Raw genomic sequence first — 19,098 nt, 5'->3', positions numbered from 1 at the left:
ATTATTATTAAGAACTAAATTAAGTTATAAAAACGCAAATTAACTTCCAATAACAATTAACGCACAATTAAGTACTAATTAAGCATAAAATTGTACAATTGGACATTAAATGCTAAAAATGCAAAAGATGCCTATTTTTGTAATTTTCAATTTTTGTAAAACAAACTTAATCACTAACAATTGTAGAATTAAATCCTACATGCAAAATGCGACATATTTTTTGTATTTTTTATTAATTTAACAAATAAACATGCACAGACAAATACAAATAATTATCCAAAAATGTCACAAAAATTCTCAAAATTGCACACCAAGGAAAATCATTTTATTTTGAATTTTTTGGGAGTAATTCTCATATAGGGCAAAAATCACGTGCTTACAAAGGGTATTACGGAATCATATTGAATTATGGGGTATATAGAAAATATACCACACACCACTAACACCATGGCAGATCTAAAATCACTGCTAAAGGAACTCCAAATAGTAGAACAAAATGGATGGGTTCCTCTGTACATAGCTACAAATTCGGCTAAAGTAATAAAAATGCCACTCACATGCAATATAACTTATGATCCTATGATTTGTGAATGCATGTTATTGACGCAAAGGATGAACAAGGTGGTAGTGAGACACAATTACAGGGAGCAGAATAGAGTGCCTGACACACTGGCGAAGGAGGCAGCAAATTCAAATTTTTGAGTAGAACTACCATGCTAGCAGTTCCTCCGATGTTTACAAATGATGTATTTTGGGCAGATATCCTAGGAATTGAAGTAGTTAGGAATTTTGGCATGTAATATTGATACAATTGAACAAAACATAGTTGTTTTAGGGGAACTGCAGTAATCTGCACTGTAGTTTCTAGTTTATATATATATAAACTGAAGAAGAGGTCCAATTTCGATTTTCTTTATACTTTTGCTCTCTTTTCTTCTTTTATTTTTCTAAAACTAAATTCTAAAAATACTTAAATTATTATTAAGAACTAAATTAAGTTATAAAAACGCAAATTATTTGAAATTGAAGAAGAGGTCCAATTCCGATTTTCTTTATACTTTTGCTCTCTTTTCTTCTTTTATTTTTCTAAAACTAAATTCTAAAAATACTTAAATTATTATTAAGAACTAAATTAAGTTATAAAAACGCAAATTAACTTCCAATAACAATTAACGCACAATTAAGTACTAATTAAGCATAAAATTGTACAATTGGACATTAAATGCTAAAAATGCAAAAGATGCCTATTTTTGTAATTTTCAATTTTTGTAAAACAAACTTAATCACTAACAATTGTAGAATTAAATCCTACATGCAAAATGCGACATATTTTTTGTATTTTTTATTAATTTAACAAATAAACATGCACAGACAAATACAAATAATTATCCAAAAATGTCACAAAAATTCTCAAAATTGCACACCAAGGAAAATCATTTTATTTTGAATTTTTTGGGAGTAATTCTCATATAGGGCAAAAATCACGTGCTTACATAGGGTATTACGGAATCATATTGAATTATGGGGTATATAGAAAATATACCACACACCACTAACACCATGGCAGATCTAAAATCACTGCTAAAGGAACTCCAAATAGTAGAACAAAATGGATGGGTTCCTCTGTACATAGCTACAAATTCGGCTAAAGTAATAAAAATGTCACTCACATGCAATATAACTTATGATCCTATGATTTGTGAATGCATGTTATTGACGCAAAGGATGAACAAGGTGGCGGTGAGACACAATTACAGGGAGCAGAATAGAGTGCCTGACACACTGGCGAAGGAGGCAGCAAATTCAAATTTTTGAGTAGAACTACCATGCTAGCAGTTCCTCCGATGTTTACAAATGATGTATTTTGGGCAGATATCCTAGGAATTGAAGTAGTTAGGAATTTTGGCATGTAATATTGATACAATTGAACAAAACATAGTTGTTTTAGGGGAACTGCAGTAATATGCACTGTAGTTTCTAGTTTATATATATATAAAATTTCCCGTTGACCAAAAAAAAAAAGGTAATGCAAGCATTAGTTATGCAGAAATTGTTTCTTATACACTGTTTGGTGTGGTGTATTAAAAATTAAAATGCGTTGCATAATTTTTAAGAAAATTAGTTGTTGACAAAAATACCGTCCATAATTTTTAGCTTTAAGAGACTTTGAGAACAATTTTGTCTTAACCATGCTAATGCATGCATTAATAGCTTTGGTATTCCTAATACCACGGTTTGATATGTATTAGTTATACATAGGATAATACCAAATATGTTGTATAACTAATACTTGTACGTAGGTTGAAAAAGTGTACCAAACAAGAAATTAGTAATACCAAAAGCTAATACATGTATTATTTTCTCTAATACATCCTACCAAACGACCCCAAACAATTTTCAATTTAAGAATTAAACTAAACTTATTTTTTCCCAGTACGATAAATGCAAAAAAGAGAATCAATTGGGGTTTCCTATCAATCATTAAAGGGTCGCTTTGAAATAAGGCAGCTAGGTGTCTATGTTGTAGGCAAAGCATAAAGATGCGAGATATCATTAATTTCGCCGTCATTGGTCTTGAAAAGATAAGGTGACGTAATTTCGCCGTAAGTAGAGACTTTATGAAGTGAAGGTTTTCCTCAAAATCATGCAAGATTTATGAAACAAGTGAAAGCATTGCTTTGTTGGTCTTCTTTTAGTATAATATAAGGCTCCTCTTCCTACTTCACAATGTGTAGAGCGCCAAACAGAGGACAGAAGGAAACTGTTCTTTCCAACACAAGGTGGTTTTTGGGACTGATCTTTGCTGCTGAATCATTGTTGCATGAGCATGTCAAAGCAGATGGATAAGATCATCGGACATGTTCTTGCTCCAATGATGCAGGAGCTGAGCTCGGTTTTCGCCTCCTTTTCTTGGACTGAAGGGTTTCCTTATTATTCCTCTGCCACCCTTTAAACTATCACTATCAATCTATATTGCTCGGACTCCAAAGAATAGCGTCTTATTTGTTTTAGGATCCTCCAAAATGTGATGCTTTTGGAGGATCCGACACGTACGAATTGATGGTCATGCAATATGTAAACATGTTCAATCAGTCATCCGATGAATGGTTGATCAAATCCCAAAGGGCTTCTACGATGCAGCAAACAATGTTAATTAATATTCGAAATTCAAAAGGTGGTATTTTCACTTGCAAATTTTGTTCCAATGAACCTGTGACTGTGCTACGCTTTTTATACTTTTCTTCTGTATTATTACTAAGGTATTTTTCACAGAATATGTTACCGGTATACAAACCATCCAGCATTCAAGCTGGGTCCGAGAAAGGACTTCACTCCCAGCCTATCCTAATGTTTTACTAAAATCCCACAATGTTTTTCTTTTCAAGTTTGTAGAGACCGATCTCTATTAACATCACAGTAGCGGGGTTCTTTTTAGTTTGTTGGCGGATTTTTCCTTGGACAAAAGTCAAGTAAAAAATATTTAAGACGTATCAGATTACCAGTACATAAATATACAAGTAAATGATATTAAAACTTTCAGCTAATCATTAAATAACCCTTTAATGGCACATAAGCATGATAAGAAAAGCTCAAGTCTATACATACATGAGAAAAGGGGACAACTAAGCTAGAGGGGGAAGCTGGTCTAAACCATTAATTCACCTGATGTAATAATCAGGTTGCATAAGAAATTACATACTAAGCAGTAAGCAGCATACCATAGGTACTTGGAAAGAGTGAAATTTCACTAGAAAATCTTCAGCTTCCTTATTTTTTCTTTTCAGATTTTAACCCTTACAGAAACTAACAAAGAGCTAATGCAATCTATTACAACCATGCCTCAGGCTGAAGCTAAAATAAAAGTACAACAATGCTCCTACACTATGAAGTTGGTGTGCTTGCATATAACAAGGTGAAGAACATTTCTACTACTGGCATGTCTTGGACAACTTGGATATACCTGTTCCGATTGGATTCTTCAAGCAGGATACGACTCATATGAGCGAGTCGTGGTAGAAGTTTAGCTAATGGAATGCCTAATTTTAAATTGGTTTCCCCGCACAGGACAGTCACGTCTTCCATCATCACATCCACTGCCGTTTTAAGTGACAAATCCAGAATATTCTCAAATTCAGAGCTGCCCAACAAAAGGACAAGTAATCAACTAACAAATTTGCCAAAGTGAATTAATATGAGAAACAAATACTTGAATTTGTCAATATTTTAAACTGGCAGGCATCAGTTAAGAGCTAAGGAATGAAGACATTTTGCTTGATCAGATGCATTAAATTCTAAACTTATCCTTAGAAGGAACACAGCAGACAGCTCCATTTTTCCTATTTATTTTTTTCTTTTTGGGTTGTGGGTGGGGAATTCAGTACCTTTCCTTGTGCTCAAAGCAGCATAAAAAGGTGCAAATGTTACAAGCAGACCTATCCATTTGTGTGACATTGCCCAAATTTTGACTAATGTGGAAGTATTTCCGCTATGTGCTCAACAAAAGATGTCAAAAATTTGCTTTTCCGCATAATATCGAGAAAATCTCAATGTTCATATGATTGTTTTCTTCACATTCTGGATAAATATTCCTCTAGTGCCTTAACCATTCTAAGATCTTGTATAACAATTCAGTGATGAACTTGGTATACCAAGCTGAATCTTGTCTTGCAACACAATGGGAAAAATAAACAAAAGTACCTTGACAAAACGGTCCGTGCCTCCAGCATAAGTTGTTCGAATTTGGATGAAGGAGAAGGTTCTGTATTACCACTACTAAAGGTTGCTGCAGAGTTATATAGTTTAAAGTGCTCTGGCATCAAAAAGCCCAGCCAGTGATGAGGGCTTCCCAAGCTCATGAAGGTGTCCAATATCCGCAGAACAGTATCATGCAGTAAAGTTGTGTTGAAGAAATCCTTCAACTGTTTTCTGCAAACCAGAAGTTCAGAAATTTTAAAAGACCAATTTTGGCAAGGCATAGCTATTTCAAATACAAAGTAAGTATATTACACACAACTACACAATCCCATTGTTTGTGAAGGGTCATCGTCTACCTTTCATCCACCAAAATGTTTAACTCCAGGAGGACAATGTTCCAACACATCATGCCTTCTAAATAGCATGTATGTTTGTACCACGAGCATCGAGAAACATTTTCTTAGTGAACCCCCATTGGTCCTATATTATCCTTCATTATATCCATTCTATCACCTACAATCGCATGGGTACGGCTTCTTTATCCCTGGGTCTTTATATACATGATAAAGGTTTGTTTAACCCCGTCGACCGACAGGATGATGTGGCCCTCTTCGTTGGCCACTGGATGAGGAGGTCGGAAGAGGATAATCACAATTTGATAACTCAAATGACTCCAATACTCAATGGCTAGTGCTCTTATATTTATTGGCTTCCAACTAAACATCCTTTATGGGCAACTACTTTAAAAAGAAAAATAAGTGGGGCATCTAACTTCTAAAAGAATATGGTAAAAAATCAAATAACAAACATAAAACAGAAGAATAACACACAAGTAATCTCATCTACTGCTTGCACATAGATATACAGGAGAGAGTGAAACGTGGCACTTATCAGATGCTGACTGTTGATATTTTATTCAGTATGTGGTTCCCACATCATAAACTCTCTCTCTCTCTCTCTGTGTGTGTGTGAGAGAGAGAGAGAGGGAGAGGGAGAGAGCGTGTGTGTATGTCTCTGCACGTTCATTTAAATTCCAAAAGAACTGGGTTGTGGCTTGTTGGAAAGTCTATGCATTTAAACACATGGGTTTGATTCTTCAAGCTTCTCATATGCCTTGTTCTGGAGTTGAACTTTTTCATTCCCACTCTTTCGCTTCCCTTTTTTCCACAAGCCCCAATACCATTCCTCTCTCCCTTGCCATGTCTGTTTTTCATTTTCTCCCTTATCTTATCATCATTGTCAGACTACAATAGTTACATCTTACATGTGCTGCAGAAGTCCAATCTATATCTCCACCTTGATGCCCTCCATGTTATCTCCCTCCAGGAGCTATTCACAGATGTGTATCACTGCAAAATATTGAGCTTCTATTTTTTCCAACCTCTTGCATCATGCCCATCTTGATTTATTCTCATTAGAAACCAATTATCATAATAATATCTAGTGTCAAGTGAATTATCCGCAACAGATGAACCTTAAAGTATGGTTACACAGTGACGGGAAAAGAAAAAAAGGTAAGCTTGAAATACAAGGACAGTGGCGTAGGCCTTTAACACCTTGAAACTTTGCGTAAACTTCATAATATAGGTTAACACTGATTGCAACTGAAGACAGAAAATTCTGTCTTTTGACATAAGAGGGAAAAACAGAAAAAAAGAATTATGGAATCTAACCATCAATTCATAAGTCCATCAGTCAGTTCGAAGGACCGAATGCCAAAAGTTAGTTAGTTACTAACTGAAAATAAAATGGAAGAACTGAGCAACCCGCTAACTCTAGATGCATAATTGAACTTCCAAGTGGTGAAGAACAAAGTAAGGAGCCTACCCTTTTAGAACTTCAGATGCTGCAGTTTCAAAACTTGAAATCAAGGCAGGAAGGCCAACATTAGTAAGATAGTCTGCACTGGCAAGAAACTGCTGCTCGTCATCTCTGTCAATTAGATCAGCTTCATCCTAGAATAACAAAAAGAAAATGCTCTTCCAATAAGTAAAAGAACTACCGGGAATACTATCAGTTGCACCTCAACAAGCGAAAAAACTGAGAGCTAAAAGATTACCGTCAGTTGGATCAGCATTAACATAGAGTAAATAAAGAAAATGCACTTGAAACAAGCAACTACAAAGTAGGGTATAGCATAAAACAAGCCACTCTTAATATCCCTTTTCAATTACAATAAAGGGTTGAACTTTCATTTTGATTTTCTACTTCTTATAGAATCCGATACTTATATTTTCGTTTGAATACCCTACACCAAAACAGAGGGACAATGGTTGTGGGAATTAGCCAAAAAAAAATTTATCGGTAAACTAGACAATTTTAGATGTTGAATTTTTTTTCATATACTTCCTTTATCTGAATCTCTCTACCTTCATTAGGTAGGGGTAAGGTCTGCATACATATTACCCTCCCCAGACCCCACCTGTTGGGAATATACTGGGTATGATGTTGTTGTTGTTCCTTTATCTGAATAAATGATAAGCAAAGTAATGAAGTTATCTAGAGAAACATGATTTGTCAAGAGCACCCAGAAAATACAACCCAGACTACACACGTTGGGTACCAGAAACAAAAAACTCAATTCGATACTAGAAGACTCGATAAATTCTAACCATACCAACTACACAACAAAGACTAAAATTCCATCTCATTACAGACGCTCCGCAAGTTACTTCCCATGTATAGACTCACAATATTCCTGCTCTGTCATTTGTTGTGAAAATCAACTCCAAATTTTAGTCTCCTTAGTTCTTGTTCCTGTTTCATATTTGCTTCAGGTTGTTCCAATATCATTGTTTTCTTGCCAGATGTTCCAGTTCTCCTCAATTTGTTCATACACAGGTGCATGATACAAAGGCCTAGTGAGTAGCTCAGGCTCTAATTTTTCTCAAGTTCAAACCAGCTGCAAAGAATACTTTAGCTGGGCTCAATCTTTTAGATGCTGAGCAAGGCAGGCTTACGAGCATAGCCAAGCTTACAAATATTTTTTCAATTAACGTTCAGTCATTACTTAACTTACTGGGTCCAAAAAATAAAAGAGACCTTTGCGTCTTCTTTTTGAGAGAAAGAGACTCAAGTTTTCATTAATAGGTAGAAGGGGCTTTTTTTGCATACTGTTTATGACACATATTTTAAAAGACCCAAACTTTTCTTATTTACACAAAGCCCCCTACTCCTACTCCTACTCCTCCAAACAACTAATGGATCTCTAAACATCTATGTCTCAAACATCCTGGAAATCGGGATGTTCTTAACAATCTCAGTTCGTGTTCCTGTTTAAACATCTTTCCAAGAGTCTGATGCAGTCATTATCGACCTGCTGACCTATACATTGCCCCACAGACGCAGTATGCAATCATCAACCACATAGCTGTGGAAAATCATAACCATCCGAAGGCAAGACTTTTTAAGACATTGTAGATACAACAATCAATATAAACATAATTGCAAGATAGAATCATAGTCATGGACAAGGAAAAAGAAGCAGTTCTTACAAGTTGACAAGAGGTTCCAAGGCCACGTGCAGTATCGATATAAAGATGTCTCCCTAATATGTTGACTTGAACTCTAATATACAAGCTTAGCACTGTGGTTGCCCAAAGAGACAACACAATTCTGGTAAACGCTGGAAGAGTACAAAATACAACATTATAAGCCAACTATTGTACATAAAATTCAACACAAACTATATGTGTGCACATGTCCATACTTAAAATTTTGAGTCTCTCCCACAGCTCGAGCTTCTCTGCAGCTGTTAGACTATTTGGCTGGTCTTTTCCTTTCATCAACCTCTCCGTCAAGAGAGCAAGGTCCAATTCTTCTTCTATTCGACTTCTTAAATTCCGCATTACATGAGGCAATGTTGTTGAATCAGCTATTCCTTGAATGTTCTCAAAATGTGCCTTAACCCTATGGAGGAGACAAATTAACTCTGAGCATAATATAGCTCTAAGACTGCATAGTACACCAACCAAAATGAAAAGGAGACAGTGTACCTTCCTTTTCAGGAAAAAAACTAAAAGATTAAAAAGAGAAAATCTTAACTGGGATCTAATGAGTTCCTCATTTCTTCTTTCATCCGCGAGTTCCCTCTCAAGATCAGAGAGACGTCGCCTGTGTCCGTCATACAGCTTGAACAAAAGGTACCCACTTCCAATAACTCCAAGTGTAACATATACCTTCCTCTTATGCCTTCTCCAAAACTCCCTATTCCAATAAAATCAGTGTCAAAAATAAAATACTGATACACCAATACAATAGTTTTTTCTCTTCTAATCAACTGCCTAACCCTTCAGATTCTGAGCTACTTCTACACCTCTCTATGAAAACCCAATTTGCAATTACAACATATATATATTTCTTAAAAAGCATCAGTTAAATGGGGCAAAAAGAAAGAAAAAAAGGAATCTTGAACTGCCACAAAGCAAAAGATAAAATATAAACTTGAGTATCACTGCACGGATAATAACATACCCAACTTTTTTTAAATTATCATAAATTATATTCATATGAAATTACAGAAAGGAAAGGATAGAATTAACGAACCACATCCAATCGAAGTACTAGTAGCCCAGGTTAATCCTGTTTTTTGTTTCACCGGCCTTGATTGTGGGCCGGAATTTTAATCTACTGTTCCTGCTGCTACTTTGTGGGAGGTTAAGAGTCCAAGAATGGCGTTGGAGAAGCCTACTTCCCACTTCGATACCTCGTTTGGCTCAATATTGCCAAAAGTAGATGTGTTTGTTTATTTTAACCCATCTTTTTAAAATCGGAAACATATACCCCTCTAGTATCGAAAATTATCTAAATTTACCAAACATTCTGCTATTTGATCATTTTAGACCCTACTGTTATCCTATGGAATATGTATCAAATTTATTTTTATTTTTAATAGAGTCATGTGGCAACTCCTTATTAAAAGACTCAATCAAAATTTGATCTATCCGGTTCAAAATTCACCTACCCATAATTGTAAAAATTGCACACGCGTCTTATTTGGTCGTCTCCCTTTAATCTATACCTATTTTAAAAAAAAAATTAACTTGTACCCACTTTTTAAACAATTTCAGCCCAATTTCTCCTCCTCCTTCTTCTTCTTCTTCTTCTTCTTCTTCTTCTTCTTCTTCTTCTTCTTTCTTCTGTTGTTGTTGATGCAGCTATGAAACTTCAGTTCATACGGAGGATTGCCATAAGTATGTTTATTCTTAAAGTGTTTTGGACCAACACCACCAAAAACAAGTTCACCTCCCTCTTTTGCATTTATATCGTGATTAAGCCAGAAAGAGAACATATGCTCCTTTACGAGATCTTGCTTCACCATATTGTACCTGCACATATATCATGAATCAAACAGACAAGATTCCAAAAACTATGAAGAAAGGAAAACAAGATAGAATTGGTTAAAAACTGAACTGAACAAATGAATTGCAGGCCTTATTACCAGACAGGTGTAGTGTTTCCAACATCAATTTCCTTGAAACCAAGCCCAAGTATTCCATCAAACTTTGCAACTATAAATGTAATATTTGGTTCCCGTGTCGCCTCAATAAAGTCCTAAAGAAATTGATGTAAAAAATTCTCATCCATTGTGTGTTCAGAAGAGCAGAAAGAACCATAATATGAGGCAATGATGACTTATTGCCAAGCAAGATTTCACTGGATCCGTGACTACAAATATAAAACAAACTTCGTCAAGTTCATCACAAACATAACAAAGCTTCACTTAAAACATGCTGAAGTTTAGCAAATAGAGAACAAAACTTCAGCTAAAACATGCTGGAGTTCAGCAAATAGAGAATAAAATTTCAGCTACTAGAATGTTTAAGTTCAGCAATTACACACAAAAACTTCAACAAACAGAGAACAACAATTACAAACAAAATATTTCAGCAAATAGAGAACAAAACTTCAGCTACTAGAATGCTTAAGTTCAGCAATTACAAACAAAAACTTCAACAAATAGAGAACAACAATTACAAACAAAAAATTTCAGCTAATAGAGAATAAAACTTCAGCTACTAGAATGCTTAAGTTCAATAATTACAAACAAAAATTTCAGCATACTTGGTTCAGCAATTTTTGCTACTTCAGACCCGTCTACTAGAATGCTGAAGTTTGCGCAATTGCCTTTGCTACTTCAGGCCCGTATGCCTGAAGTTACACGAAAAGTGGGTACGCTTGCAAGTTTTTTTGCAAAGCGAGTATAAGTTAAAACATGACCCAAAAAACGGGTATAGATGCAAATGTCCTCCATAATCCAACCCATTACCCGAAGGTAAAAAGAGAGAGAGAATGCAAAAATCCGAAAAACAACCAGCATTGTTTTTATCTTTATTAATTTTTGCTCAAAATTTACAACCCAACTTCTTTGAATCTTAACCAAATTTGTTATAATTTCAGATTTAAGCTCCTAAAAGATTCCCAACAAAACTCAATAACACCCACGAGAAATAGTTCACATTTTTGAAAACCCAATTTACGTACTAAGCTTCAAAGCTTTCTTCAATAGAGTTTTATCTCTTGCTTCAAGTACCAGCTTTCCAACAATCTATACTATATTAAAAGCACGAAGGCCCTTAGCGAAATGTCGTTCGCCTTTTTTACCCTTTAAAAAAAGATTTTACATTGGATAAATTTGTAATTTTAAGTTGTTTTCCTAAATTTTAGGACTTTAAAATCAACTAAAATTTGTTTTATTAAATCTTTCCTTATTAAACTAGATAGCAAATCCTAATATTTAGCACTTTAAATTATTAACCTTTTTACCTTATATGAATGTCCTTATTTGACGCTATTAATATTAAAGCTTTAAAACTATATTAAACTATAGGATTTTCTTATTATTCAAAACTTTAGAAATTATTCGTAATATTTTCTAGAAGTAAAAAAGCACAATAATCCTAGAAGCACAAAAACGAATCAAAATTGACATACTAATGAACAATGATTTTGGAAGCACTAAAACGAATCAAAATTGACATACTAATGGTTTTTAACTATTTGAAATCAAAAATTCTATTCAAGAAAGTTCTAATTATAGTTAAATTTTAAAATTGGGATGAACTAATATAAGAATTTGATAATAAAAGTTAATTTATTTTCTTTAATGTCGAGAATAAATAATTAAGATTTTTAATTAACTAATGCAAAAGAGTTCAAGTTAATATTTTTTAAAATTCATTATATAAGTAAGTTTATTTGTCATGTTGACAACTCTTTAAGGTATATAAATTAATTTTTGTAGGAAGAGCATTAATGATGAAAGAAATTAAAAAATCAATTTATGATATAAAATTAAGAGTCAAATTGATATTAATATGAATTTGAAGCAATAAAGATGAAATAGTAGATGACCAAATATATTATAAATGAGTTGTCGTTTTTTCTTTCTTTCTTGATTTCGGTTATTCAGTCTTATAGGTGACATTGTCTCGCTATATTATCTTTTTAAATTAAGTTAGTTGTAGTAAAATATTATTCAACATTAGTTATTTTTTAAACTTTATATTGTCACTATAAATTTTTAGGAGGTATAATGTCAACTTTCATCCTAAATTTTTAGAAGACCAACAGATTTAATTTTAATTTACAAATTTTCATATGAATCCTTTTTAAATCACAAATAAAGCATCCGAAATTTTTTTATGGTAGATGATAACTTTATTTATTGAGCTAGCTAAATGAGAACAATATTTATTATGTTAAAAAAAATCTCTAACGTTAATTTTATAATTTTATATAACTCAAATAAATTCTATTCAGTCACAATTCAAAAAGTTTTAAGAAGATATTATTGTCGGAAATACATATATAGCAGCTACATAAAGCTCTAATTCATGGACAAAAAAAAAACCGAATTTAAATTCAATCCACTATTTAACAAGATCTAATGATATGAATTGATTTCTTTACGAAAATATGTTGGTGTAATTTTAATTTTTAATATTCGAATGTAGTAAATTTTATCTGACAGAAAAGTTGGAAAAAAATACATCAAATACATATTTGATTGCCCGTATGACTACAATTTGAAGTCAAATTACCTATTGATTTAACATTCAGAAACCTCTTTTTTTCTCTTTTTCGGTCTAAAACTTTTAATTATTTCGACACATGTATTGTTATTTCAATATTTTGTTTGTTCCTAACATTCCATGGTTAGTTATTAATTGTTGGATAGGCTTTTGAAAGTTATTTAGTTCTCTTTCTGGTAGGTTTTTACAGAAAAGTTTGATTTTCTTCTATTATATTTTTGTATTTGATATTTATTTATCTAATGAATATAGTATTCATATGATTTTGGGACGAGATTAGGAGGAATGAATTCTTTTAGTCTTTTAATTCTTTTTAAATGTGCCATGTATTTCATAGTTCTTGTAAAAAATTTATTGGCATGTTCGGTTGTAACTTTATTCACATATTTGATATTTATTTATATATTGTCGCCAGTTTTGGTTATACAAACTTTTATGAGATGAAAATAAGCAGACGACTCAAAAGAAGGGAATAAAATGGTGAGAATAACCCTATATTTTTTAGATGACTATATTCATTTTTCTTATTCCAAAACTCTAATTTTTCATATTGTTTTCTAAATTCCCTCCCCCCTCCCCCTCCCCCTCCCCCTCCCCCCTTTAAAATACAACAATTGAAAATGTAGTACAAGCTAAGGTTAGTATATATGAAAATTATCACAAATATATCGATGCTAAATTGATAAAAAAAAATATAAAATTGGGATGAAGCATTTGTAGTCAGAAACATTATTTTTGTATATATATTTTCTTGACGCGAGGTACACGTGCAACGCACGTACACTAAACTAGTATTCTAAATAGTACTTTCAATAAGAGATGCAACTCAATTCTTCAAAATTTCAGATCCTATGCTCTTAATACTCAGTTGCTCTATTTATTCCGAATTTTAGTATTCGTTGGCACAAGATTCATTATGGATCTATACTTATATGAAATATTTTTGAGTTCGTTTATATAGTTGATAATTCAGATTTTTTGGTGGGTATATGAATAAAGAATGAAAGTTAAATCTATAAGGATTGATTGAATAATCATCAATTCGGTATGCGTAATGGGTTTCTGGTCAAAGCATAACAATAACATCGGCCATAATCAGCTCCATAACGAGGCAAATACCTTAATACGCCTTAAACTTGACACATATTATTGGTTACATCCTTAAACTATCTGTGGTTTTAATTACCTCTATACTTGATTATTTGATAGTTGTTACCCTTTTGGCCGATCTCATCCTAGGAAAGTGGCATGCACACACGCCAAGTAACGAATAAGACGAGGACACGTGAATTAATTTCAACGAATTAAAAACAAATTGGAAAAAATAAAAGAAAAATAAGAACCCCACCCACCTCTTCCTCATCTTACCAGACGACCCCTCTTTAATCTTCTACAAATTCCGACCCTACCAACCTACCACTCTTTAATCCCACCCTACCACTCTTTATCCCACCTGGTAATAGATCGGTGATCGGTCCCTTGTTCACCCCATGCTTCTTACAACCCCCTTCCTTCCGGCATCTTCCGGCGGCTCCCTTCTTTATTTTACCCTTTTTGGAAAAAAATCAAAATTCTTAATTTACAATCCCCAAAAAAGAAATTATATTTGCAGAAATGATGTGAAGATGAGCTGTTTTAGAGGTTGTTTTGCAGTGGTATCATAGTAGTTTTGGAGGTGGTTCATCTGGGTTTGATGGTTGGTTTAATGATGTTTGTTAGTGTTTTTTTTAAAAGAAAATAAGGTGTATCTAATGGAGGTTTTCATGGTGTTTCATGGAGGTTACATGGTGCAATACAAATAATTTTTTTTTTTTAAAAAAAAAAATTGGTTTTAGATGAAGTGGTGGGTATGGTGATCGAAGTTGGCGGTAGGGGTGGGCATTCGGTCGGTTCGATTCGGTTTGAAGAAATTCGGTTCGGTCATTCGGTTTTCGATTTTGTAAAAATAGTAACCGAAACCGAACTGAAATAAGTTCGGTTCAGTTCGGTTATTCTAATTTCGGTTTTCGGTTTGAACATTATCATATTGGACTCCTTCTATGTAATAATACGACCGACGATTTTTGTTGATTTTCCCCAAAACTTCGAAATTGTTGGAAATATTGTGTTTATAGAAAAAAATAGACTAAACTTTGCACACTTTATGGATCATAAAATTCAAACATAGTGTAAATTACAACTCTGTGTGAAATTCTCCCGGTATCTATCACATATGCTATGGAAGTTTTAATAGATTGAAAGTCTTTAAGATTGGAAAGTTGATGGACTTAATTGTTGAGTCTTTGATAGATTGGACCTAATAGTATTAATTTATTACCTATGGGCTTAGCCTATATATAACTTAAAGAACATATATGTTAATAATTCGATTTTTCGGTTAACTGAACTAAAAAACTTAATAACCGAAAGCCGAACCGAAAAATCGAAATTTTAAAATTTTAAACCGAAATCGACCGAACAAACCAAATAACCGAAACCGAAATAAAAAAAAATCAGTTCGGTCGGTTTATTCGGTTCCAACCGAAATATGCCCACCCCTAGTTGGCGGCACATTTGTGGTAGTATCCCATTGAGAAGAAGAAGAAGAGAAATAATTTTTTTAAAAAATAATGTCTTTTGTTTTCACCTGCAGTTTGGGCCCACATCAATTACCTTATATATGCAGTTCACGCTCTTGAAAGAGGTGTGAGATACGCGCAATGACATGTCAGTATTTTGTGTCTAAATGACACAGTACAAACCTTGTTAAGGTATTCAAATGAAATAGGCTTAAGATAAAGTGTTAAGGTAGGGTTGTAATGTGGGCCAGGCCCGGTCTTAAATAGGCTTCGTGGGCTTTGTGTAAGAACCAACCGAAGATCGGGACTACGAACTAATGGTCCCAAGCTAAGTGGGCCGATTCCAGGCCTATGTGGGCCCAACGGTTACTTTTATTTTTTTTAAAAAAAAATTATCTAAGGGAATTCCTTGTAAAATTACTTTATATTTGAAATTTTGAATATTTCATTAAGAATTTAAGATAATAGAATACAATGAAGATGGAAAAAAAATTGCACTTAAAATTTGCAAGTTCTTTTTTTATTTCAAACTTACAAATTAAAGTTTACATTTAATAACAACTAAATTAACGAAAAAAGAGTAAAACTAAATTTTCATTGCATAATAATACTTCAAATTAATCTAACAAACTAAAACATTAGGCATAAATACATCTAATAATTTTAAAATAACACAAATTGTCTCAAATCAACTTATATACGAATTTCTAGAGGACGCTCAAGACAACTCTTCATATGTCTCCTTAAACAGTATGTGCTCACCCACTTTAGATGAAGATTTAAAACTAGACCACATTTCTTGCACTTTACTGTGACGACCCGGCCAGTCGTCTCATGAGCTACCGCTCTTTTTCCCCATTTCTGCTTCTTTATGCTTCGTTATCCGTATTTTGTGGTATCAGATTGGTCGGATCGAATCCGGAATGATTTTGGTAAGGTTTGAGACACTTAGTATCTTTTAAGGAAGTTTAAGTGGGAAAAGTCAACCGAATGTTGATTTATGTGTTAGAGGGCTTGGATGTGAGTTCCGATAGTTCGGTTAGCTTCGGGAGGTGATTTATGATTTAGGAGCGTGACCGGAATGGACTTTGGAGGTTCGGAGTAGATTTAGGCTTGAATTGGCGAAGTTGAGATTTTGGCGATTTCCGGTTGATAGGTGAGATTTTGATATATAGGTCGGAATGGAATTCCGAGAGTTGCAATAGCTTCGTTGTGTCATTTGGGATGTGTGTGTAAAATTTCAGGTCATTCGAACATGGTTTGGTTGGGTTTTTGATCAAAAGCGTATTTCGGAAGATTTTAGAAATTTAGGCTTGAATCTGATGTGTTTTGGGTGATTTGATGTTGTTTAAGGTGTTTTGATGATTGGAACAAGTTTGAATAAAGTTTTAGGATGTGTTGGTGCCTTTGGTTGAGGTCCCGGGGGCCTCGGGTGAGTTTCAGGTAGTCAATCGGATCATTTTGGAGTTTAGAAAACTGCAGAAAAATCTGTTGAGCTGTTGCAGGGACTTTACCCTTCGCGTTCGCGAGTGGAGCCTCGCGTTCGCGAAAAGGCCGTTGAGGAAGGCAAGGATTAAGCCTTCGTGTTCGCGGAGGGCTGGGAAGTGGTGCATCGCTTTCGCGAGAAGGTCTTCGCGATCGCGTAGAGGAATTTGGGTCAGATGAGTTCGAGGTCAAGTGTTCATCGCATTCGCGGAAGAGTGAGCGCGTTCGGGATGGGTAAGGTAGAGGAAGCATCGCGTTCGCATAGAGGAAAAGTTGGTCAAAGTGAGTTTGTGCTTCGCGAACGCGAGGGTTTGATCGTGTTCGCGAAGAAGGAAATTAAGGCCTGGGCAGAATGTTTTTAACTCGTCTTGTCCGGGATTTTGGGGCTCATTTCCTCCATAGTTTGCCCTTTTGGGAGATTTGTGAAGGAAACTAAAGAGGGATTCAAGAGGAATCATTGGGAGGTAAGATTTTCGGACTTAAAACTCGATTATTATGTGAATTCTACCTAGAAAATCATGGAAACTTAAGCTAAAAATGGAAGAATTAGGGCTTGGAATTTTGGACTTATGATTGGGGAGTTAGAGGACCATTTAGGGTCGGATTTGAGAACTTTTGATATGTATGAACTCGTGGGGAGATAAGGAATCTATTGATGTGAAATTTTCTGAATTTCGAGGCGTGGGCCCGGGGGTCGGGTTTTGGTAATTTTGGGATTTGTGCCCTTTATTGATTATTTTCGCTTGGGCTTTGTTCCTTTAGCATATTTTGACGTCCTCGTTCTGATTTTGGATAGATTCGACGCGTGTGGAGGCCGATTCGAGGGGCAAAGGCGTTGCGAGCTAGAGATTTAGCCGGTTCGAGGTGAGTAATGATTGTAAATAATGTCCTGAGAGTTTGAAACCCAGGATTGCACATCGTAGTACTATATTGAGGTGAGACACACGTTTGATGACGAGCATGTGGTTGTGTACTATTGGGAATTGTGACTTAGTCCGTCCCGATTGATGATTTTACTGCGTATTTGGCTGAATCTTATTTGCTATCATCATGATTTGGGCTGAATGCCATATTTGGGCTTCGTGCCAACTATTTGAACCATTCGGGGATTTTTATTACAAATTCCTCACTGTTTTGATTTATTACTGGAACTCTGTCATGTTATTTTCTACTGTTTTACTATCTAGGCATGTTTACTCAGTTTTAAAACCTAAATGATATTTTAAATGATGTTTGGGCTGAGAAATACTGTATTACTATTGCCCGAGAGGCTTGTGAGTATTTTTGACTGAATAAGGCCGAGGCCTAGTTGTGAGGAAACACTAATACTGATTTGAGGCCAAGGGCCTGAGATATGTACGCCATGAGGTGGCTTGATTGATATGAGGCCGATGGCCTATATTTGATGCCACAAGATGGCTTGTTATTGCGCTTGGGCCGTAAGGGGCCTCTCCAGGAGTCTGCACACCCCTAGTGAGCGCGGGTACCCATTGTGATGTGAGATTGAGCCTGAGGGACTGTTATTGTTCTGAGATGTTGCTCGAGGGGCGGATGTGGTGATACTGCGCCCGAGGGGAGAACTTCTATTTGGTTGCTTTATCTTAATTACTTGTCAATTACTTGTTTACTTGTTGAAAAGAGATTTTACTTGACTTTCCACTGTTTTACTGCTTTTAAATGGGTTTACTGCTTCATTATAGAATGTCTTGTGCCTTACGTGTTTTCTTACTTTCAGTCGTTATTTACATTTGTTACTCACTGAGTTGGAGTACTCACTTTACTCCCTGCACCCCGTGTACAGATTCAGGCGTAGCTGGTCCCGCTCTCAAGTGCTGATTCATTCCAGCTTGGCGATCGCAGCCCGAAGCTCCTCCCTATCTCTTTTCCTTATGTTCTTAGTTGAGTATTTAAAACTCTGTAGTTACATTTGAGGATTCAGTATTGTTAGATGCTCGTGACTTGTGACACCCCAGTTAGGGCTGTGTTGGGTTGTACTTCCGTATTTTTATCGATATTATCTGCTACTTCGTATTATTAATCTTGTCTTAGACTGTTTTACTGTTGTTTTAACTATTTAACGTCGAGTTGGGAATAGTTGGCTGGCCTTGTCTTCACGAGAGGTGCCATCACGACTGGGTTCAGGTTAGGGTCATGACATTTACTCTGTGAACTTCTTCATTTTCTTCTACCACCTCAAAGTGTTCCCAAACATATGAGCGCTCTCTAGAAGTATGGGGCATGATTGAATTGAGAATTTGACTTTAGAAATGAGAGATGAGTGAAGAAATGAAGAAGCGGGGTGGGGGTGGGGTGTATTTATAGTTTTT

The 19,098-nt window shown here is 34.9% G+C and overlaps 1 protein-coding gene across 1 annotated transcript; it reads right to left on the bottom strand.

Annotated features, from left to right (window-relative positions):
* Window positions 1-3,650: 3,650 nt before the first annotated feature.
* On the bottom strand, window positions 3,651-9,422 carry LOC107795917 (peroxisome biogenesis protein 3-2-like). Its single transcript, XM_016618624.2, has 7 exons — window positions 9,241-9,422; window positions 8,740-8,901; window positions 8,405-8,604; window positions 8,190-8,320; window positions 6,523-6,650; window positions 4,699-4,926; window positions 3,651-4,138 (listed from the first exon to the last, which is right to left on the bottom strand). Exons 1-7 carry the CDS (start codon window positions 9,243-9,245, stop codon window positions 3,883-3,885), a joined length of 1,110 nt encoding a protein of 369 aa, XP_016474110.1. The 5' UTR covers window positions 9,246-9,422; the 3' UTR covers window positions 3,651-3,882.
* Between the last annotated feature and the right edge of the window lie 9,676 nt (window positions 9,423-19,098).

Source organism: Nicotiana tabacum, chromosome 6 (assembly GCF_000715075.1).
Source record: "Nicotiana tabacum cultivar K326 chromosome 6, ASM71507v2, whole genome shotgun sequence".
In the NCBI taxonomy this organism is placed as follows: Eukaryota; Viridiplantae; Streptophyta; class Magnoliopsida; order Solanales; family Solanaceae; genus Nicotiana; species Nicotiana tabacum.
This window is presented reverse-complemented; position numbering and strand designations above follow the sequence as displayed.

Coding starts and splice junctions, on each gene's coding strand:
- LOC107795917 (XM_016618624.2), bottom strand. Junction 8,605..8,739: donor GAGGAACTCATTAGATCCCA/GTTAAGATTTTC, acceptor TCTCCTCCATAG/GGTTAAGGCACATTTTGAGA. Junction 4,139..4,698: donor GCACGGACCGTTTTGTCAAG/GTACTTTTGTTT, acceptor TTTGTTGGGCAG/CTCTGAATTTGAGAATATTC.